The 20970-nt window shown below is 36.8% G+C and overlaps 1 protein-coding gene across 5 annotated transcripts in view; it reads right to left on the bottom strand.

Moving 5' to 3' along the window:
* Positions 1-20970, bottom strand: part of LOC107557512 (rho GTPase-activating protein 6-like) — a 38906-nt gene continuing 17936 nt past the window's right edge. For 4 of the 5 annotated variants that reach the window (XM_016240950.1, XM_016240954.1, XM_016240952.1 and 1 more), the window contains exons 3-13: positions 17504-17572; positions 10212-10495; positions 7962-8160; positions 7138-7193; positions 6647-6797; positions 6340-6488; positions 5310-5486; positions 4794-4882; positions 3189-3388; positions 2221-2537; positions 1-489 (exon numbers count right to left, since the gene is read on the bottom strand). In XM_016240950.1, coding sequence (XP_016096436.1) covers positions 388-489; positions 2221-2537; positions 3189-3388; positions 4794-4882; positions 5310-5486; positions 6340-6488; positions 6647-6797; positions 7138-7193; positions 7962-8160; positions 10212-10495; positions 17504-17572 — 1793 coding nt within the window. In that variant the 3' untranslated portion in view covers positions 1-387. The remainder of the gene's footprint in view (positions 490-2220; positions 2538-3188; positions 3389-4793; positions 4883-5309; positions 5487-6339; positions 6489-6646; positions 6798-7137; positions 7194-7961; positions 8161-10211; positions 10496-17503; positions 17573-20970) is intronic. The other variant, XM_016240951.1, reaches the window with a different exon arrangement.

The following is a 20970-nucleotide window of genomic DNA, read 5'->3' as shown; positions in this document are numbered from 1 at the left end:
GTTGTGCACAAAGAAGGCCTGGCTCCAACTCAGTCTAAAGATATTTTGTCCTTTCATCTAAATGAACTTGAGTTCTTGATCAGTCTTGCAATGGAGCTGGGTAGGTTGATTTGGGATTAGAGTGAGGTTTTTTTGTTGTTGTTGTTAGTTTGTAGGCTATTAGACTGCTTCTAGAAATGGCAGTGCTCACGCTGAACAGTTTTATTCTTATTGGAGGAAACCCTGCTTTTGATCCAACCCAACAGAATCCAGGTAATTTCAAATTGGCCTATTTATACAGGATCTATTCATATGCAAGTTTTATGTAAATATCACCCCCTTGTGGTTCAGTGATGCCATGCGTTCAGAGCATGTTCTCCAAATGGTTAAAAGGTTTCAAAAAATGTCTTATTCTTCCAAAAACATCTTCCATTTCATCAGATTTTTCTCAGACTGTGAATGGTCGTTGAAGACGTTTAGCAGTGAAGGGCTTCTTCTGACAACAGGTATCTGAAAAGCAACATGTACAACATTTAACGGTACAAATTCATTTAGTTCAGATAAAAAGAACTCAGAGCTACCAAAATGTACTATATACACTTTATTTAAAAAAAGATATTACTATATGTAAAAGTGTCTGTAATGGTAAAGACCAAGCCTCAATCAGCTGCCAATACATCAGAAAAATTATAAAACTAATAGCCAGAAGGGGAACATCAGAAAGCGTCAATGTTAAAGGGGTCATATGATGTGATTTCAATTTTTCCTTTCTCTTTGGAGTGTTACAAGCTCTTGGTGCATAAAGAAGATCTGTAAAGTTGCAAAGACTAAAGTCTCAAATCCAAAGAGATATTCTTTATAAAAGTTCAGAGTCAGCCACACCTACCTAAAATGGCTCGTTCAAATACGCCCCCACATGTCTACCTCACTATGTGGGAAGATTTGCATAACGCCGCCCAAATGTTCACGCAACGAAAGAAGGTGTAACTTTTATTCTCACTGTAGTATTGTTGACGCTGCAGCCATGTCATGAAGGCGCTGTGTGCTTCGTTGTGAAAGCGAAACTACTTTGTTCGGTCTTCCAAAAGAGGACGATATCCGCTTCGTCATGCCTAGAGCTGATCTGTGCTGGTCGCTGAGGGAATACATCAACTTTCACCGTGGACAAAGCGGAGTCCAGTCCGTCACATGTGGTTGCCGCTCATTTGTCGGATCCGCCGGGCGCGCCGTTCTTGACTAAAATGCCGGCAGTTCTGACTCATGTAAGTACGTTTTCATTTAAAGGATTTGTCACTGATGATTCAAACGCAAGTTTTGGGCAGTAGAGTAGCACTTGTTGTTTGTCATTTCTCCGATCACAAATGCAGACAGAGTTTTATGTTTACGCGGCGCGATGCATTGCAACGCAACGCGTAAAAAGACAGTACAAGTCATTATAATCAGTAATTATGTCCCCACTGGATGCTAACAAATGCCTCGTTTGTAATGGGTTTTAATGTTTTTGTCTTGTCGCTCTGGCCAGGACACAGCATCAACAGTATGTGAGGGGCGTAACATTTCCGTCACACGCTTGAGGTATTCGGCCAATCACAACGCACTGGATAGCTGGCCAATCACAGCACACCTCGCTTTTTCAGCCCGATGAGCTTTGTAAAAATCGACGCGTTTCAAAAAGGCGGGGCATAGAGGAGAAACAATAATGCACAGTATGTGGAAAATAATGTGTTTTTTTAACTTTAAACCGCATAAACACATTTCATTACACCAAATACACAAAATAATGTTCTTTTTAGCAGCATCATATGACCCCTTTAATGTAAACAAATATAATAAGAGATTTCAGCCTTTGCAATGTAGACTATTTTGACATTTTCAGTGCCCACTGAGTGCATGTTGAGGATTGATGAATATAAAAGCTGCTTTCTTTATAGAGAGGTTTATAACAGCCTGTGCTATATTTACATTCCATAGTCAGAGGACTGTTTCTTGATTAAATACACTATTCTGACAGGTTTATAATGATTCTTTTGACAATCTAATGTATTCTGTAAACCCGTCTTGTTCTAGAGGAGTAGGATTATTTAGGATTATATTATATAAACAGTATAGCGTCTACAGATACATTATTTCTGTGTGTGTATCTACTGGCAGATCTCTCTCTATACTTTAACGGGTCCACACTCAACCCCCACATTACATCTGTTCACTTAGGGGTCAAACTATAGTCTCTGAGCCTGACACCTTGCCAGTGAAAAAGTCCCAGAAGTTGCTTGGTGGTTTGCTGTCATCTGACGTCGTGGATGAGGCGTTGGAGTTCTGTCGTACCCAGATGCCTTTCTCTCTCGGACTTTGTGGTTGAGAACCGCTGTCCTGCCGTCCCAGACTGAAATGAAGGCGCTCCTCTGAGCATGTGTGCCTTGAACTGCCTTGCCTTTGCTCCTGGAGCTCTCTCTCTTCACCCTGGGCATTAGAGGAGGACTGGGACAGACTCAACAGGTTGTGGTGGGAATGAAACTGCCTCATTTTACCAATGGACTTGGGTGGGGCCTCAGTGGAACCTTTTGTAGACAACCACACACACACACACATACAGAATATACATATAATAAGGTTTTGCTTATTTACACATAGAAAATTACACTACCGTTCAAAATTTTTGTAAGATTTTAAGAAATTAATACTTTTATTAGTATGCAATAAATTGATAATTAAAAGTGTCAGTAAAGACATTTATAATGTTACAAAATATTTCTATTTCAAAGAAATGGTGTTCTTTTTAACTTTCTATTCAAAGAATCCTGAAAAAAAAGTTCCTTAAAATATTAAGCAACACAGCTGTTTTTCAACATCGGCAATGTTAAAATCAGCATGTAAGAATGATTTCTGAAGGATCACGTGACACTGAAAACTGGATGGATGCTGAAAATTCACAGGAATAAATTACATGTTAAATATATTAAAATAAAAACAGCTCATTTAAATTGTAATATTTCACAGTATCACTGTTATTGCAGTATTTTCCATCAAAGAAATGCAGCCTCAGTGAGCATAAAAGCATAAAACCTATCGACCTCAAACTTTTGAATTGTAGAGGAGATTGTAATTTCAAAATTACATAACATTTATAACTTTTTTATCTTTTAAGGAGGTAGTAGATATTATTACTAGTCTAACTACTGTGTCATTGTGAAGAACATTGTACTACTCACGTTTCCTGCTGGTGTTAAGATGAAGCACATTGAGGAAGACCTCACCGCTCAGACTTCCAATCGCAGATGTCTCTGGGTAAAGAGGACACAGTGGCTCCAGGGATGAAAGGTCGTCACTGGACTGACCCACAGAGTCCAGAGATGCCTGTGTGTCCCTCCTTCCACCAGAGTCCGTCTCCATCTTCAGGCTACTACTACTGCTGTCACAATGCAGAGATGGGTATATTAGTGTTTGGACAGTAGCAATTATTGTGGTGTCACCTCTGTAATCAGGCACATTAAACATGAGGTTAAAATGGCAGCCTTTCATTTAGGGTAACTAACCCATTAACCATGTAAACATTACCCTTTTTAAAGTGTCTGGGTTTCAGGGGTCTGTCCTTGGAATAGAGAAAGATAAAGAATGCAATTGTATCTAAAATTCTTCAGATTAAACTGCATTATGGAGTGCAGCTGTGCCTGCCCACTTTTTCAGCCGTCTTGACTGATTTATATATATATATATCAGATCTCAAAAGAAACAACAGTGATAATATATGCTCATGGTCTGCTATGACACTGCCTCAAAATCAGGATCCCAACCTTTGTCTTAGTTTAAAGCTGTGCTATAAATGAACTGTGCACATAAAAGGATGTTGAGATAGTATTCTGTTGAGATAGTGGAGGCTTGGACCCGGAAACAGTATTCAACAACTTAATAAGTAATTGTGCAGTGCTTCATGGGAGTGGGTAGGTGCTAAGAAGCTCTTTTGAAGTGATTTGCTCGTCCAACTGATGAAGATTTGAAGAATCATGGGTAATATGTTTTTTCCACCAGAAATAAACAAAAATAATGTGCACCGATGTCAATTACGTAACAAGCTTGTCCTTCTTTAAAGGGGTCATATGATGCTCCTAAAAAGAACATTATTTTGTGTATTTGGTGCAATGAAATGTGTTTATGTCGTTTAAGGTTAAAAAAACACATTATTTTCCACATACTGTACATTATTGTTTCTCCTCTATGCCCCGCCTTTTTGAAACGAGTCGATTTTTACAAAGCTCATCGGTCTAAAAAAGTGAGGTGTGCTGTGATTGGCCAGCTATCCAGTGCATTGTGATTGGCCGAATACCTCAAGCGTGAGACCACAGATCAGCTCCAAGCATGACGAAGCAGATATCGTCCTCTTTTGGAAGGCCAAACAAAGTAATTTCGCTGTCACAACGAAGCATGACATGGCGGCGGCAACAACAAAACTGCAGCGAGAATAAAAGTTACGCTTTCTTTCTTTGCGTGAACCTTTGGGCGGCGTTATGCAAATCTTCCCACATAGCGACGTAGATACGTGGGGGCGTGTTAGAACGAGGCGTTTTAGGTAGGCGTGGCTGACTCTTAACTTTTATAAAGAATATCTCTTTGGATTTGAGACTTTAGTCTTTGCAACTTTACAGATCTTCTTTATGCACCAAGAGCTTGTAACACTCCAAAGAGAAAGGAAAAATTTAAATCGCATCAAATGACCCCTTTAAAAGTTACCATTAAAGAAAAAAAAACACCTTTGGAAAAATGAATGGGTTTTTTAATCCCTGGATCCTGAGTGTCACACTTTTCAATTAAAAGCTGACCTGAGTTTCCTGCGCAGCAGATAGTCGATGACATCAGGGTCCGTCTGAATGAGGCTCATGAGCACCTCCTGCTGCAGCTCAGCAGACACCTGCATATTAAACAAAAACACTCACTCAACTAATGCTCATGCTATTAGTATACGAATACTTAATAATAAGAATCTCAGTGCATACAAAGTTATAATATATGTATCATATGCAGGCCTAAAATTTTACCCACCCCCCAAATAATATATAGTTCACCCAAAAATGAAAATTATTTCACCATTTACACATGACTTTCCTCCATGGAACACAAAAGAAGAAATTGTGCTGGTGGCCTTTTGAAATGTAAAAGCTTCAGTCTCCATTGCATGGAAAATAGCAGGGAAAGAAGATTCAACATTTCTCCTTTTGTGCTCCATAGAAGAAAAAGTCTGAAGTGTTTGGAATATGATTTTTCATATTTTCATTTTTAAATGATCTATTCATTTAATAGTATACACTCTCTAGTGTCTATCATTCCGCAGCTCTCACCGCAAAGAGATGTTGGTGGTTCTGGATGAGCATCAGGGTGACGGAGATGATGACAGTGCTGTCTTCTATGCCCAGAGCTTGAGGACTGAGCTCTCTCTCTGATCCTCTCTCTTTCTGCAGGAGATTGGGCCCAAAGATCACTGCCAGGTTTGCTGCCGTCATCTTATTACCTGAGATCTAATCACAACACCAATTTAAACAACAGGTCAGAATTCTGATTTGATTTTAAACAATTGATTGACAGTCTTTTGTCGTGGGGCTGTCATATATTTTGCTTAGTATTGCCATTATTAAATCTAGCACTGTCAGGTACACGACAATGGCTTGTTGGTTTACACAAGGGCCTAGGCCTTTTTTTCCTGTTTTATTTTTTCTTTTCTTTTTTTGTATAAGTCAGTAGATGCATATAAAGAGCAGTGGTGCATTTGCTTGAGATCCAACTTCCACCTCAAAGATATAAGTTGAATAAACCAAACTTTTAAGGGCAGTGTCCAGTTTATCAATGCCCTGCCAAAGATTTTGCTGTCACAAATAGGCAAAAACCTAGTGCAAATCTGTAAACTACTGCAGAATATGTTTGTTCAAACATCTATGGTGTTTGCTAGGTTTTTCTGGAAAATCTTTGTTTTGTTTTGTTTTTTCACACAAAGATTCCTTGCATGCAAAACATGCTGACACAACAAAGCATTTAGAACAATAAGCATACACAGTAAGTATATATATATTATCATTTGTAATTTAATTGGGAACCTGGTCAGTTTGTTTTCAGAGAGCTGTGTGCAAAAGAGACCATTGGAATTCACTGATTACAACATGCAGAAAAAAATGAACATACTTTAATAAAAAAAAAAAAAGTAAAAAATAATATTTAGCTCTGATATCACCACTCATTATAACACATAAGGATAACTCTTGCTCAACCACTCATCTGTATGAGATAAACATCCCAGTCATTTGGAGGGGACTAAATTTGCCAAGGCAAAACCATCTGTACCATAAATGACAATTAGGATGCGAACCCAGACCATACCTCCTGCTGGTTGGGCCCAGTAGAGCTGTTTGCATTCTCCTGTACTGTATGAAGAAGCGTCAAGAGCCTCAGCAGGGTGTCACAATTACAGGGCGGCAACAGGTACAACAACTGCTGCAGGTATGTCAACTGATCTGCCCCCCTCAACTCTGTCAGACAAACACAAAACATCTTGTAAGGTAAGCATACTGTATTTGATAACAGCTGATACAATAATGAGAAGCGTGTTGGATATTACACCGTTTAATTGAGTATCCTGATCCCTGTGTAATAAGGTCACTGTGTAATAATGATTGTAAGCTCGTACGGTTAGTGTGCAGGAAGGCCCGGTAGAGTTCTCGTGGTAACAGGGGGTCAGGCATGTCCCTCAGAAACTCCTTCAGTAATGCAGCCACGTCATGAACGCTGTGCTCTTCATCTAACAAGACATCTATCCCCATGTCAAAGTCCTCACGCAGCTGAAAACACACAAGGACACAGCAGGATGAAACATCATCAAACAAACTGGCACTGTACACAAGACTCAAATATCTCATGTATCCTGTGCCTGTACAAACACAGTATAATATACACATACAAATCACAGTCAATCTGAAGTCAGCTATGAAAACAAGACACTGTACGCGCTATGATCAGTATCTAAAACATTCACTGTACTGGAGATGTTATACTGTCAGCAGTGTGGTTCTAGAATCAATGTGAAAGACAGGGGGCGCATGCCACACGTTAAAGAGAAAAGATGTGTACATGCAGTGGCGTAAACTGGCTCTAGAGAGCAGCTGGCACTGACAAACTTACTTGACGGACTCTTTTTTTGGAGCTGCCTACGCGGAAAATCCCCAAAGTTTTTAACCCTAGAGAGAGAGAGAGACAGACAGAGAGATAGTAAACAACTGCTGGGTTCATATTTCATTGTCCTGATTTCGTATCTATTTGAGTGTTTTTTGAGTGGTGTCTCATTTGGGTGACCTTCTGTTTGCAACCTGAACCCGGGTGTTATGTGATGTTAGCCTGAGGATGTATTCAAATTAGTTTACTGATATTACAGGGAAAGAACAAAATTCGCAAAAAGTATTTGGGTATTATGTATTATGTACATGACATTGTTACACTCATACAGTTCATAAACATATGACTTTGATGAACGTTATGGTCTTCAAACCAGGGTTGTGCACCACGCAGAACTAAATTGAGAATGCCTTTTAAACTCTTGAATTTAAATTTGAATCACAGCAGCCAACCCAGAGGCAGAATTACAATTAAACTAGAATTAAGCCATTGGTAATCCTGTATAGAATATATATTATATATACAAATATATATTTCTAACTTCATTCTAGTTTAATAGTATGTAGTGTAATGCCACATATATAATTTTGAGTTTAATTTGTATATTTTATTATATTTAATGCATTCATTTTCATTTTATAGACCAAGGTGAAAGAAATGAATCAGAAATGAATGAAGTTGCCTTGGAATAATGACATTTCCCTTCTGTTTCAAACTTCTTTCAATTGCAGTTCTTTGCCTGCCAATCCATTTCAAATTTCAGTTCAACTTCCTGTCCTTCCAGTTTTCACATAAATCACTGGACATGTGCTGTAATGCTGTTTGCAGCTTACCGTGGGTCTCAATGTGTTTACAGCAGCGCTCTACCACACGGGGAACTTGTCTGTAGATGGGATTGAGACTGAGTTTGGCCTGTGTGCGACCAGCAGCCTTTTTCAACTCCAGCTCATTAGGGTGAGAGAGCTGCAGAGCTTCAAGTAGTCTAGACTGACTCTCAACCATATCAGAGATGGAGTCTACAGACATTCCTCCCTGACAGAGAGGAAATAAAAGATAGTTTATGATGAAAAGATGGTCACAGATGAATGAAGGTATGTGCTGTACGTAAGGCTTAAAAATAAAGGTCAAAATGACATCAATTTCTGTGAAAGCTTGTTCCAATTAATTAATTATTAAAATAGATAAACACCTGAAACGCTTTCACACTGGTCAGAAAAGAGCTCAAAGAAAGAAAAAAAATCTCAACACAATAAATCTATTTATGCTATGTATACAAAAGAAATGTGAACAGATTTCCATGAAAGCTTTTCAGATGTCAACACAATGACTGAATAACCCAGTAATCTGTTCTCTTTCTCTCTCCATGTTTGGGCGGAGAGAATGGAGAGTTTGATTTGGCAAAGACACAGACATAAATCTCATTCGCTCCTGCTGATATGTAGCCACCCATAGAAATGTTGTCTCCAGTCATACTGAGAGAGGTATGGAAATCAAACAATAACCTGAACCACGCTGCCTGCTGCCACTGCTGTCTGACTCAGTAATAACAAACATCTTAGCCATTATTAATGTGATGAAGAATACTGTACTGTTCAAGGTAACTTGCACAATTGGTGGCTGACTAAATACTTTTTTGCCCCACTGTATAATCTACACTTGACTCTGATATCTGTTCTTGTACCTTGATCAAATTAACATGGTTTTATTTATTTATTTAAGTGGTCATAGCATACATTTATGTCAAGTCACATTTGATATAGTGCTTTATACAATACAGATTGTTTCAAAGCAGCTGTACAGTAATAAACTGGAAAATACCAGTTGAAAAGTTCAAGTATTAAACAACTTCAGGTTCAGCTATAAATTAGCTCTAGAAGACAACAGTGCCATAATTCAGCTTAATTTGTGACCCTGGACCACAAAACCAGTCTTAAGTGTCAATTTTTTCGAAATTGAGATTTATACATAATCTGAAAGCTGAATAAATAAGCTTTCCTTTGATGTTTGTTATGATAGGACAATATTTGGCAGAGATACAACTATTTGAAAATCTGGAATCTGAGGGTGCAAAAAAATAAAAAATACTGAGAAAATCGCCTTTAAAGTTGTCCAAATGAAGTTCTTAGCAATGCATATTACTAATAAAAAATTAAGTTTTAATGTATTTACAGTAGGAAATTTACAAAATATCTTCATGGAACATGATCTTAACTTGATATCCTAATGATTTTTGGCATAAAAGAAAAATCAATAATTTTGACCCATACAATGTATTTTTGGCTGTTGCTACAAATATACCCCAGCGACTTAAGACTGGTTTTGTGCTCCAGGGTCACATTTAATTCAGTGTTGATCCAATTTAGTTCAATGACAGTGAATAAAATAGTTTTTAACACCTTTTAGCTTTGAATGATCATGTGCTATGATCAGAAAATGATATAATAAAACAGACATTTTTACTATTAATATTTAAATTTTAATTACAATTCATTAGAATTCTATATTTAATTTTAATTTTAATTGAAATTCTTGAAATTAACTTTATTACCTTTATAACTTCTTAGAGCATATACATCTGTTTTACAGTATCTCAAAATATGACTCCATAAAGCTTTTTTTTTAAATCAAGTTTATTATTGACAGTGTCCATGAGAGCATTTTTTTTTTTTTTATCTGTGAGATGTACCATATCAGCACTTGCATGGGGAATTCTTTGAATGAAATGATGCCAGGTTAGTGATAGCAAGGAGTTTTTATTGGCTCTGATTTATATTTGCGTAGATAGTGTCCTCTTCTTTTATTTGCTCACGTATGAGATGTCAGCAACAATCTCTCAAAGCAATAGGACACGTAAATGTGTTGTCATGTATAGCTATCAGGCCTAAAGTTATGCATTTGATGTTATGTGTAATAATGAATTGCAGATGTTTTTCAGGTTAGATGTTCAACATGACCTGGGTTCTGTGTTTTAATAATCAGCTCCTGATTACTAGATCTAAAGACCAAAATCATACATACCACAGCTTTTTTAGAAGATTTTTGATGAGGATGTTGGTGAGGTTTTAAAGATAATATGCACTTACCCGTCTGTGTGTGCGTGAGGTGTTGTCCATGAACGCTGATGAGGGAGGTTTGCTGTGGGCCTCCAGTGCTGGTGAGGAGGCAGCATCAGGTGATGATAAGGCTGTATTGCCCAGCGGCTGGTTTCCATTGTGCTGCCATTTCTCGGCACGGAAGTGAAGAACACTGGCCTCCAGGTCCAGACAGTCCCGTCGGCTCTCTTTCAGGGCATCCTGCCGTTGCTTGTATGCCCGGTCGTTTGCAATTACCTGGGAAAGCGGGATACCGAATGCTTTGGCCGCAGACTCTGTGGAAGAATCCAAACAGTTAACAGACAGATGACCTTAACAGTAGGCTTATGGACTATTTAATTAATTTGAATTACATGGATAGATTTTGATATTTAGTGTCTATAGTTTCCAAAGCTTATTTGCTTAGATGTAACATAAAGCATGTGTCAAAATTTTTGAGTTTTGGACTAGTTTTACACTACATTTCAGGAAGGGAGTGTGTGAAACATGTCAAACTCTTTCTTTATTTCAGTAAACAATGATTCCGCACATATCGAATGTCATCACAAAAACCTCTAACTCATTATCAATTCCTATCCTATAGTTTTTATTTTATATTATATATATTCTATATTATTATATTTGATCCTAGCCTATTTTTTCTCAGGTCAATTTTGAGATTTTGCATCCATAACTTGTCTTCTTTCAGACTAGTGGAAAGGAAACATCCAAAACACACATTTAACTGTTTACTTTATTACACTTTATCTATTTGCGTCTGTAGATTTCAATTACAATACATATCTTTAAAAGCAGTTTTCTCAAAATGAGTTTTTTTTTATCCTGCATCTCCATTTCTGTAACACTTACTGTACATACACTAAACTTCCCGTTTTTATTATGAAATTTGTAATTGTCTAAATGTACTGTGACTAATCAGCTGGGAAAGCATAGTGATATCTAATTTTTTTTTACCCTATTCACCTGTAATATGAAGAGACTTAGAGACAATCAAATATTAAAGATAATTCATGCAAAAATGAAAATTCTGTCATCATTTACTCACCCTCATGTTGTTCCAAACCACTATGACTTTTTCTACTGTGGAACACAAAGGAAGATATTTTGAAGAATGCTTTGATGCCAATTGACTTCCATTGTATGGAGAAAATATCTTCTTTTATGCTCCACAGAAGAGTCATACAGGTGAGTAAATGATGACAGAATTTTCATTTTTGCATGAACTGTCCTTTAAAGTTAATATTTGATTGTCTCTAGTGGCTTGATTTTTTTTTTTGTTTGGACTATGAATGATACTGCACTTTTAAGGTCTATGGGCCACAAATGACATTATGTAGATTTTTACATGACTTGAAAGTATCATATAAAGACTATAATGTTTCAGACATATCTTCAGTTTGAATATGATCAGTATCAGCTGTTCAGTAAGTGATCTCATGTGTAGCTGCTGTTTGCTTTTCTTGTGCTAAGAAGGAAAACATCTTTATCTGCCCACGGATTAAATCTAGAAAGCTCTATTCAACATATGGCACATCAACATACTTCTTAACCATACTTGGAAATGTAAATAAATACATACATGCACATACATAAAACAAAACATAAATAAATGAAAAATAAAGAAACAAAAATATATAAACAACTGGTACAAGTTTGCCTCTCTTGTATATCTATAGTTTGATAGTTATTTAATTAAATGATTTCAGAACTAATTAAAACATGAGATGTAATAGCACCTTTTAAAAACCCGTTTCTGCTGGATCTTACACATTTTACCTCAAAGAAAGCTTTATTTATCATATTCTACTAAAGCAGCCTAAATGTAATTGAACTACTATTTATTTTGTAGATGGGGAGGTACAAAGACATGATGCATAGGTAAAGCACACTCTTTTAAATAGCATCTTTAACACCCTAACAGGACTACACTGAGGTTACATCTAATCTGTTTTGGCTGTCAAAGCGACACAAAAGCAAAGCAGTCTTGTCTTCCTCTCTCCTCCCTCCTATCCTCACAATCCCTTTTCTCCTATCTCTGCCCCAGGGCTTAAAGGTCTAGTGGCAGGTCAGGTTAGTTTGGTCCACTAGTTGCTAGTCCTTGATAAGCTGAATGGGGATTGAGTCCTCTTTAAATAAATTCCTCCCTCTACCCTATCACCATCCTTCATTCAGCCCTCCCCACCCGCCACCTTGAGCTGACGCACATGCTGGAAACAAGTGCCAGACTGTGGTTGCAGGTGGCAGGCGTTTGGCTGAACTCCAGGAACATGGCCAAACAAATCCGACAGACTCAGGAATAAGTGCTGCTTTAGCTCCGGCAACTTCGGAGCCGCTCTGAGATCAGTCTGAGCTCTTTACATATCTTTACATATCTACTAACTCTCATTTGAATGTTAGTAGCATATTAGTAGACTTGCTAGCTGACATGTACTTGCAAAGTTACATGCAGTCAGTAGAATGTCTGTTGGGAAACCATCACAAAAAAAAAAGAGTTAGCAGATATTAAGCTGACAGTCTACTAATAATCTAATGACAGTTATAGGTGCAAAGTTACTTATTGTCAACAGAATGCTCAAGAGGGACCATCAAAATAAAGTGTCACCCAATATTATTGTGATTTTTTTTTAATTGCTACTTTTATTCAGTAAGGATGCATTAAATTGATCAAAAGTGACAGTAAAGTATTTTTTAAATTTCTATGCATCAAAGAATCCTGAAAAATGCATCATGGTTTCCACAAAAAGATTAAACATTGTTTTCAACATTTATAATAATAAGAAATGTTTCTTTAGCACCAAATCAGCATATTAGAATGATTTCTGTAGGATCGTAGAGACTGGCGAAATTGATGCTGAACATTCAGCTTTGCCGTCACAGGAATAAATTACATTTTAAAATATATTTAAAGAGAAAACATTTCAGTTATTTTAAATTGTACTAATCTTTCACAATATAATATAATGTATTTTTGTTCAAATAAATGCAGCCTTGGTGAGCATAAGAGACTTTCAAAAACAATACATTTTACAAACCCTAAACTTTTGAACTGTGTAGTTACATCAAAAAATCTAGTGTAAATAAAACTCTAAAATACAATTAAATCAATACAACTGCATCCTCACAAAAACTGGTTTTACTGTTTACACATTATACAATATGAAGGAATGGTTTATAATCTTTTAGATGGTATCAGTATGTGAGTCAGTAGCCACTATTTTAGCCTCTTTAGCCTACATTATTTAGTAAACTGAATAATCTTTCAGTACCACAGTGTGTGACGTCACGGGATTGGTTTGACCCTGGTGGTTTGGGGTGAAGAGCGGGTCGGAAACAGTACGTGTTTACATGGAAACTCGTCAAAACAGCCATTCTGACATATTTTTTGTGAGAACTTAATTTGGTACTCGCATGCTGTCCCAGCTGCGGCTTTTTGTGTACGTCTGTGCACACAGAAACGATCTATCACAGCGTGCGAGTACCGCATGAAATCTCTTTCGTGTTGTCTCATGCTTGAATGGCTTAAAACACTTTAAAGGGGTCATATGATGCGATTTCAAGTTTTCCTTTCTCTTTGGAGTGTTACAAGCTCTTGGTGCATAAAGAAGATCTGTAAAGTTGCAAAGACTAAAGTCTCAAATCCAAAGAGATATTCTTTATAAAAGTTAAGAGTCAGCCACACCTACCTAAAATGGCTCGTTCTAACACGCCCCCCATGTCTACGTCCCTATGTGGAAATATTAGCATAATGTCGCCCAAATGTTCACGCAAAGAAAGAACAGCAGTCCTGTTGATGCAGCCATGTCAGGGAGACGCTGTGTTTCAATGCGAAAGCAAAAGCACTTTATTTGGCCTTCCGGAAGTAGATCAATTAGGAATCATTGGTTAAGATTTATTTACAACAGAACAGCACAACCCAGATGTTCGAATTTGTGCAACGCATTTTATGGACGACAGTTTTTTGAACCTAGAAGAGTACAAGGCTGGCTGTGCAAAGGCTATTTCTTAAAAAAAAAAAAAAAAAAGGGGTCAATTCCGACTTTGCTATGACAATCTGGCGCTTCTGAATCAGCGACTATAAGTATGTTTTGTTATTAGTTTAAGTATTTGCTATTGACTGTTCAAATGCAGAGTTTTGCGCAGTGCAGAGTAATGCGTCGTGTGTGTGTGTGTGTGTGTGTGAGGGGAACAGGGTCACATCACAGGAGAGTGAACTGCCTGTCAGAAATCATAGCACGTCAGCTGTCTTAACCGCGGCTTGTGTACTGCATCATCACTGTGTCTGTCACGCGACTCTGTTGCCCTTTTGGGCTTGAACTGATGGTAAAATTAATGCCATTATTAACTGTCTTGATATTTACCTTGAAAGCTGACGCTCGCGATTATGGCAAGGGGCGTTACATTTCCGATGCATGCTTGTGGTGTTCGGCCAATCACCATGCACTAGGTCAGCTGGCCAATCAGAGCAGACTGCACTTGTCAAAGGAGAGGGCTTTGTTGAAAACAACGTGTTTGAGAGAGGCGGGACATAGAGGACCTACAATAATGTACAGTATTTGAAAAAGAATGTGTTTTTTGAACATTAAAGCATGTCAACATATTCTGTTACACCAAATACACAAAATAAGGATCTTTAAAATAGCATCGCATGACCCCTTTAATGTTTAAACTGACAAGACTTAAAACACGTCAGAATGATAAACTTTCTTGAGGAAGTAGCACTAGCCCGATCCTTCAGATAGGTGATTAGTTTTAACATTCTGTTGACAGCAGGTTTATTTGCACTCGAAGGTGAACATAAAATATGTTACATACCACTAATGGCGAACGAGCCAGTGTAATGCAAATATGTCTAAAAGGTTTGACATAACAATAAGATGTGACATGAATGATATTGTATGAAGCGTTTGTTTACATCATGTTGCACCTCGCTTTATGATAAACAATGTTTGGGATACCACAATCAAAACTTCGTGATTTAGACAGTTTGATGTTGGATATTCATCCAATTTATGGTGAAACTGAAAACCAAGTACATTTGTGTTAAAATAAGAAACGCTTATATTACTTCACTGGCCAATGGAGCAAACCAACCCCCATGACGTCACACGCTGTGGTACTGCAAGATTGTGGCGCCCTTGCTCTAAAAGCTATAACAAAGCTATATCCTCTTTTCTTTGAAATTGTTACATTAAATCTTCTTTGTTATATATTTTTTTAATCAAAGTGGAAATCAGTTTACTAAATAATGTAAACGACTGACTGCCTCAATTCCACTTTAAATGATCCTACAAAAAGATAAAACAAAGATGAATACAAAATACAGAGAAAACAATGTATATGCATTCATAGGGATGCACACATTGTCTTGCATATTAAAGTCTTAAAGCTGTGTGTCTTAAAGGCCTGTGGGATTTGCAAGAACTGTGACACGGCGCCCTTGCTCTAAAAGCTATAACAAAGCTATATCCTCTTTTCTTTGAAATTGTTACATTAAATCTTCTTTGTTATATATTTTTTTAATCAAAGTGGAAATCAGTTTACTAAATAATGTAAACGACTGACTGCCTCAATTCCACTTTAAATGATCCTACAAAAAGATAAAAACAAAGATGAATACAAAATACAGAGAAAACAATGTATATGCATTCATAGGGATGCACACATTGTCTTGCATATTAAAGTCTTAAAGCTGTGTGTCTTAAAGGCCTGTGGGATTTGCAAGAACTGTGACAAACCAAACAGTCCTGGCAACCAGAGTCAGAGGATCCACAGAGGGAACAGCCATTTATAGTCTACCATTACTGTCCACCAGCATCACCAAAGAATGACGTTTTGTAGTACGGTAGTAATGGTTTAGCAATGACGTCATTAAGACATTTATATAAGTCGACAAATATAAGTTGGCATTTGGATGAAATTTGAAATGCAGTTTCACTATCATTTGTTTGTAGTATAAAATAATCTAAAGGCAAATACTTAAAGACCTGACATTTAAGTCTATATGTTTTATTGGTTGTTTGATAAACAAAGATTACAAGACTGCATGAGCTCAGGAATGATGTCTGACAAACATAGTGCACTTAAAAACAATCCGATTCGTCGCTCTCAACCCATTTTACTTCCATAATGTGGCATATTTAAAGGGGTCATCGGATGCCCATTTTCCACAAGTTGATATGATTCTTTATGGTCTTAATGAAAAGTCTATAACATACTTTGGTTAAAATTTATCAGTGATAGTGTAAAAAACACCTTTTTTACCCTGTCAAAATCAGCTCTGTTTTCAGCAAGCCATTCTAGTCCATGTTGCTTTAAATGCTAATGAGCGCTGCTGCCCCCGCCCCTCTCTTCCGTGGAGTGACGAGCAGACTGTAAACTTCAGCCGCGAAACTGGCTAACTAGCACGTTATTAGGAAAGGCGATTTGCAAAGATTCATAAAAAACCTTATACTCACTTCTGTTGATGAAGCTGGATCACGAATTATTCGCGCGAATATAGACGCATTTAGGCAGATTGGGGATCGGCGCATTCCCTTCAAAATGAAAATAACGTTAATCCTCTGCGTCTTCAGTGGCTCAGATGTCGGGAGTAAATGACAACTGCTATATTCATTATTACATCCAACAACAAAACACCTCAAATTGCTTAATCGGAGACGTTCTTGTCTTCCCCTGCACCGGAGTCGACACAAGGGCGGACTGATGACAGCTCACTCAGGGCAGGTCTAAGGTAAGACGCTAGTGTCAATCAACTATCGTGGGAGGGGCTTGCGCAGAACTACTTCATTCTGACAGGAATCTCAGAACAGCCTGATTTGAGAAAGGGGATTTTAAAATAGGGATTAAAAAAAAAATACTGGGTGGATTTTTATCATTATAGGATGGATGTGTACTCATACTTCCAACACACATTTATGTTCAAACAACTTGTAAAGTGAATTTTGCATCCGATGGCCCCTTTAAAAGTAAAATGGGATATTCAACAAGAAAAATGTAGGGTGGGGCTTGATTTTGTCTATCTTGAGAAGTGACCATTAATAATGTGAGTAATTGCTAATGCAGTGCCATAGCTACATAGCTGATGGTAGACCTTGGCAAAAATAGCAAGGCACTTCAGAGGAAGATCAATTAATTTTTCATTAAAAAATTATCACAAAGACAAACCATGTTTTCTTTGGAATTTTCTTTTGTGAGACTTTACAAAGTTTAAACCATTGCCTTTCTAGTCATTTACACACAGGTTGCATGAGATTTATTTGAAAAATGACAAAAGCATATCTTACCTCGCTCTTTCTTTTCTTTTGAGAAGGAGTCAAACTTTCTTCGTAATGATTTCCTCCTTTTACGAATCTCTGGAGATAAAAAAAGAAAAAAAACAGCATTATGGTTGCTTTTGTGTAGACACCTATATAAAATTATACATACATAATTACACTAAATATAATTTCTAAAAATGTCATGTTCAAAATGTTTTTTGAAAATCTCTTATGCTTGCCAAAGCTTAATTTATTTGATCAAAAATCAAATAAATGCAAGTAAAATAGTGATATTGTCAACTGTTATTACAATTTAAAATAACTGTTTTCAATTTGTAATATTTTTAAGATGTAAATTATTACTGAGGGCAAATATGAATTTACACCGAAATCAGTGTAACATGATCCTTCAGAAATCATTCTAATATTAAATAATTCTGATGATTTAATGCTCTAGTAAAATTTATTTATTTATTACTATTATTCTGTCTTTATTTTTTTGGAAAATGTGATGCATTTTTTCCTGGATACTTTGATGAATGGGAAGTTCATTCAACAGCATTTATTTTAAATAGATTTTTTGTAACATTTTAAATGTGTTCACTGTAACTTCTGGTCAATTTAAATTGTCTTGCCAAATAAAAGCATTAATTTCTTAAAATAAATAAATAACTTACCCAAACTTTTAAACAGAATTATATAAAATTGGAAATATTATGCTTAAAACACGTAAAATAGGTAGTGGCACATAACACAAACACCTAAACAGATGCATGCAACAACAAGTCTCCAATTCCCAAAAATAAAATGTGTTCCATTTAGATGGCTGATTGTAAAGTGCTCCAAGAATGGGCAGAGAGCTGGCAAAGCAAACACTATAGCACTATATAAAACCTATGTTAGTGGAGGCTTCGAGTAAGACAAAATTAGAAGCAGAAACATTTCCTATAACCAGCCACAATTATCCTTAATTTATTGCTTTAAAGAAAGAGTATTCTTTCCAAATTTGGAGCTGAAAATAAGTATAGCTAAACTAAAACACCTTTAGTCTGTGTGTTATCATAACTCTGATGTACTCTGCTATATGGCCCACAGTAAAAATGTGATGAATAGCTGTTCCCTTTACTAGGTTAAAACTTCCCCCACAGTGCTGCAACGTTTTAAACTCAAACCAGCAAACATGTTTACACTCAAACCTCTTCCTGTCTGTAAGTGCTGGTAATTTGGTTCCATTTTGCTATGCCTTTAACTTACAGAAATACTTTTACTTTTACAGGTAAAAGACTGTAAAAATGCTACAGTAAAAACCTGTTAAATGGTTAACGGTAAATTCCCCTACTATATACTGTGAAAAACTGTATTGGACATTACATGTATTGGACATTAATTTTACAGTAGTATACCGTTTTTGGAAGTGAAAAAGAGCGTATAATTTACAGTGAATAACCGTAAATTGACATTCCCAGAATTCCCTGCGTTACATTTCAAATTTGATGTTTTTTTTTGTTGAAATATCATTATCTTATCAGTTTTGTATATTAGGGTTGTGTGTTACACCTAATGTTGTTAAAATGAATGTTTATTGCATTATTTCAGTTTCATGTGTGTTACCATGATGGTGTTTGTGTGAATGACACTGTGCACCTTCTATATATGTTATTATTTAAATGCTGCTTGTGAAGGGCTTTGGTTCATCATGTGACTTTCTCATCACCATCTGCATTTGGTGGTTATCAGTGTATTACAAAAGTACAAAACAGATTTCAGTACTTCAGTAGGTTGGTATATTAACATTATATCAGTTAATGAAATTACGGTATTTAACTGTAAATTAAAGTTAAAACCATAAAACCTAAAATGTTGCTACCATATTTTTTACGGTAAAATTCCGGCAACCACAGCTGCCGTTTTTTTACCGTACATTTTACAGAATTTATTTTACAGTGTGGGTTGAATCAGAAGAGGTCTGAGTTATTGAACTGAGGGGAAGAAGGTTTAAAAGAAGCTCTTTGAAGATGTACAGAGCAATAGAGAAAACGAAATGGGATTGTAGCACATCCAGAGGGGCTTTAGGAGGGGTCATATTCCCATGGCTGCAGGAAATGAGAGTTTATTTCCATGGCAACTGCCCCCAACCCTCACCACAAGTCAAGACATCATGGGCTAAAGCCCCCCATCAGCTCCCATCAGAGAGAGGATGATTATGGGAATGAACAGAGAGCATGCTGAGATATAAGCCTGATTCAGGATAAATAATCTCTTCGGGCCAAAGCAGAGACTGAAAACAAAGTAAAGGAGTCACTTTTATAAAGCAAGAGACTAAAATAAAACAATGACAATAAAACAACAGCTTCAGGCTGCATACAGCTAGAGTTGACAAAGATTATGAATCACAATATTACAGGCAAAATGTTTAAAGTACTTAACTTTTAAATAACCACAAACAAACCAAGAAAATAACCAAAGCCAAACAGAGAGGTCAGTCACTCATGACATGCTTTTTGAATTCTCTTAAGTGCATTTCACAAAGTTTCATTTAACTCTCCAAAGGACATTCATCTTCCCCAAAAATAGCTGCCATACACGTTGATGACAATTCCAAGAGGAGCGGCTGAATAAACCACCAGGCTGAATCTGACAGATTTCTCCTTTGGGAGGAAAATGTTCCGTAAATATTCCCATAAATTGTGATGGCTGCTTCCCCAAGTGCCGGCTGAGGTCTTCTCACAGATGACCAGTTGAAAACTCCACTATAGAGAACAGAGGATGACCTTCTCTGATCTGATCATGTGGAGCTGCTTGTACGTGGCTGGGAATACCACTTCCCATCCATAGTGGGACATAAGGAGACTCTCATGATAACAAAATGCCATCTCACATTATGAAATAACAAACAGGGGTGGTTTTGTCAATTATTATTAATAATGATTTTGCTTCTTGACCCGAAAGGCAACTCAGCAGTACCAAAACTGTTTATTGTACAAATGCACACAAAACGTCTTTAAAACCAAATATTGAAATGTATTATGAAATGTATAAGTCCAATGAATTGCAAAGGCTCAACGATATTACAAATGGCATAAACGGCAGCAGAAGGCAAACACATGGAACAAATACTGGGCTAAGGTTGTATTTTCTTATATTTCACACAGTTTTGTTCTTGGATTTCAGGGATAAGGACATGCCACCCAATCTGTCCATGTTGGCGTTTGCCTAATTTGGCGACTTCCACCAAGTGACAGATGAATTTGTTTTAAAATACCTTGACTAGAGACACAGTCTTTGGCGTCAACAACAAAAGATATGTCTATATTAGAAAGAGATAAGTCTATTTATAACTATTCAAGATAATATGGTTGATTACATTTTATTAATTGGATTCAGAGCTGTTTCTTCCTTGCCGTCTATGACAAAGTGACCTGGAACCTATTTTTTGGTCATGACCCATGCAACAATCTAGATGTTCTGTTGGTATGTGCTGTACTCCATCTCAC

This window comes from Sinocyclocheilus grahami, unplaced genomic scaffold, assembly GCF_001515645.1.
Source record: "Sinocyclocheilus grahami isolate Dianchi unplaced genomic scaffold, SAMN03320097.WGS_v1.1 scaffold605.1, whole genome shotgun sequence".
NCBI lineage: Eukaryota > Metazoa > Chordata > Actinopteri > Cypriniformes > Cyprinidae > Sinocyclocheilus > Sinocyclocheilus grahami.
This window is presented reverse-complemented; position numbering and strand designations above follow the sequence as displayed.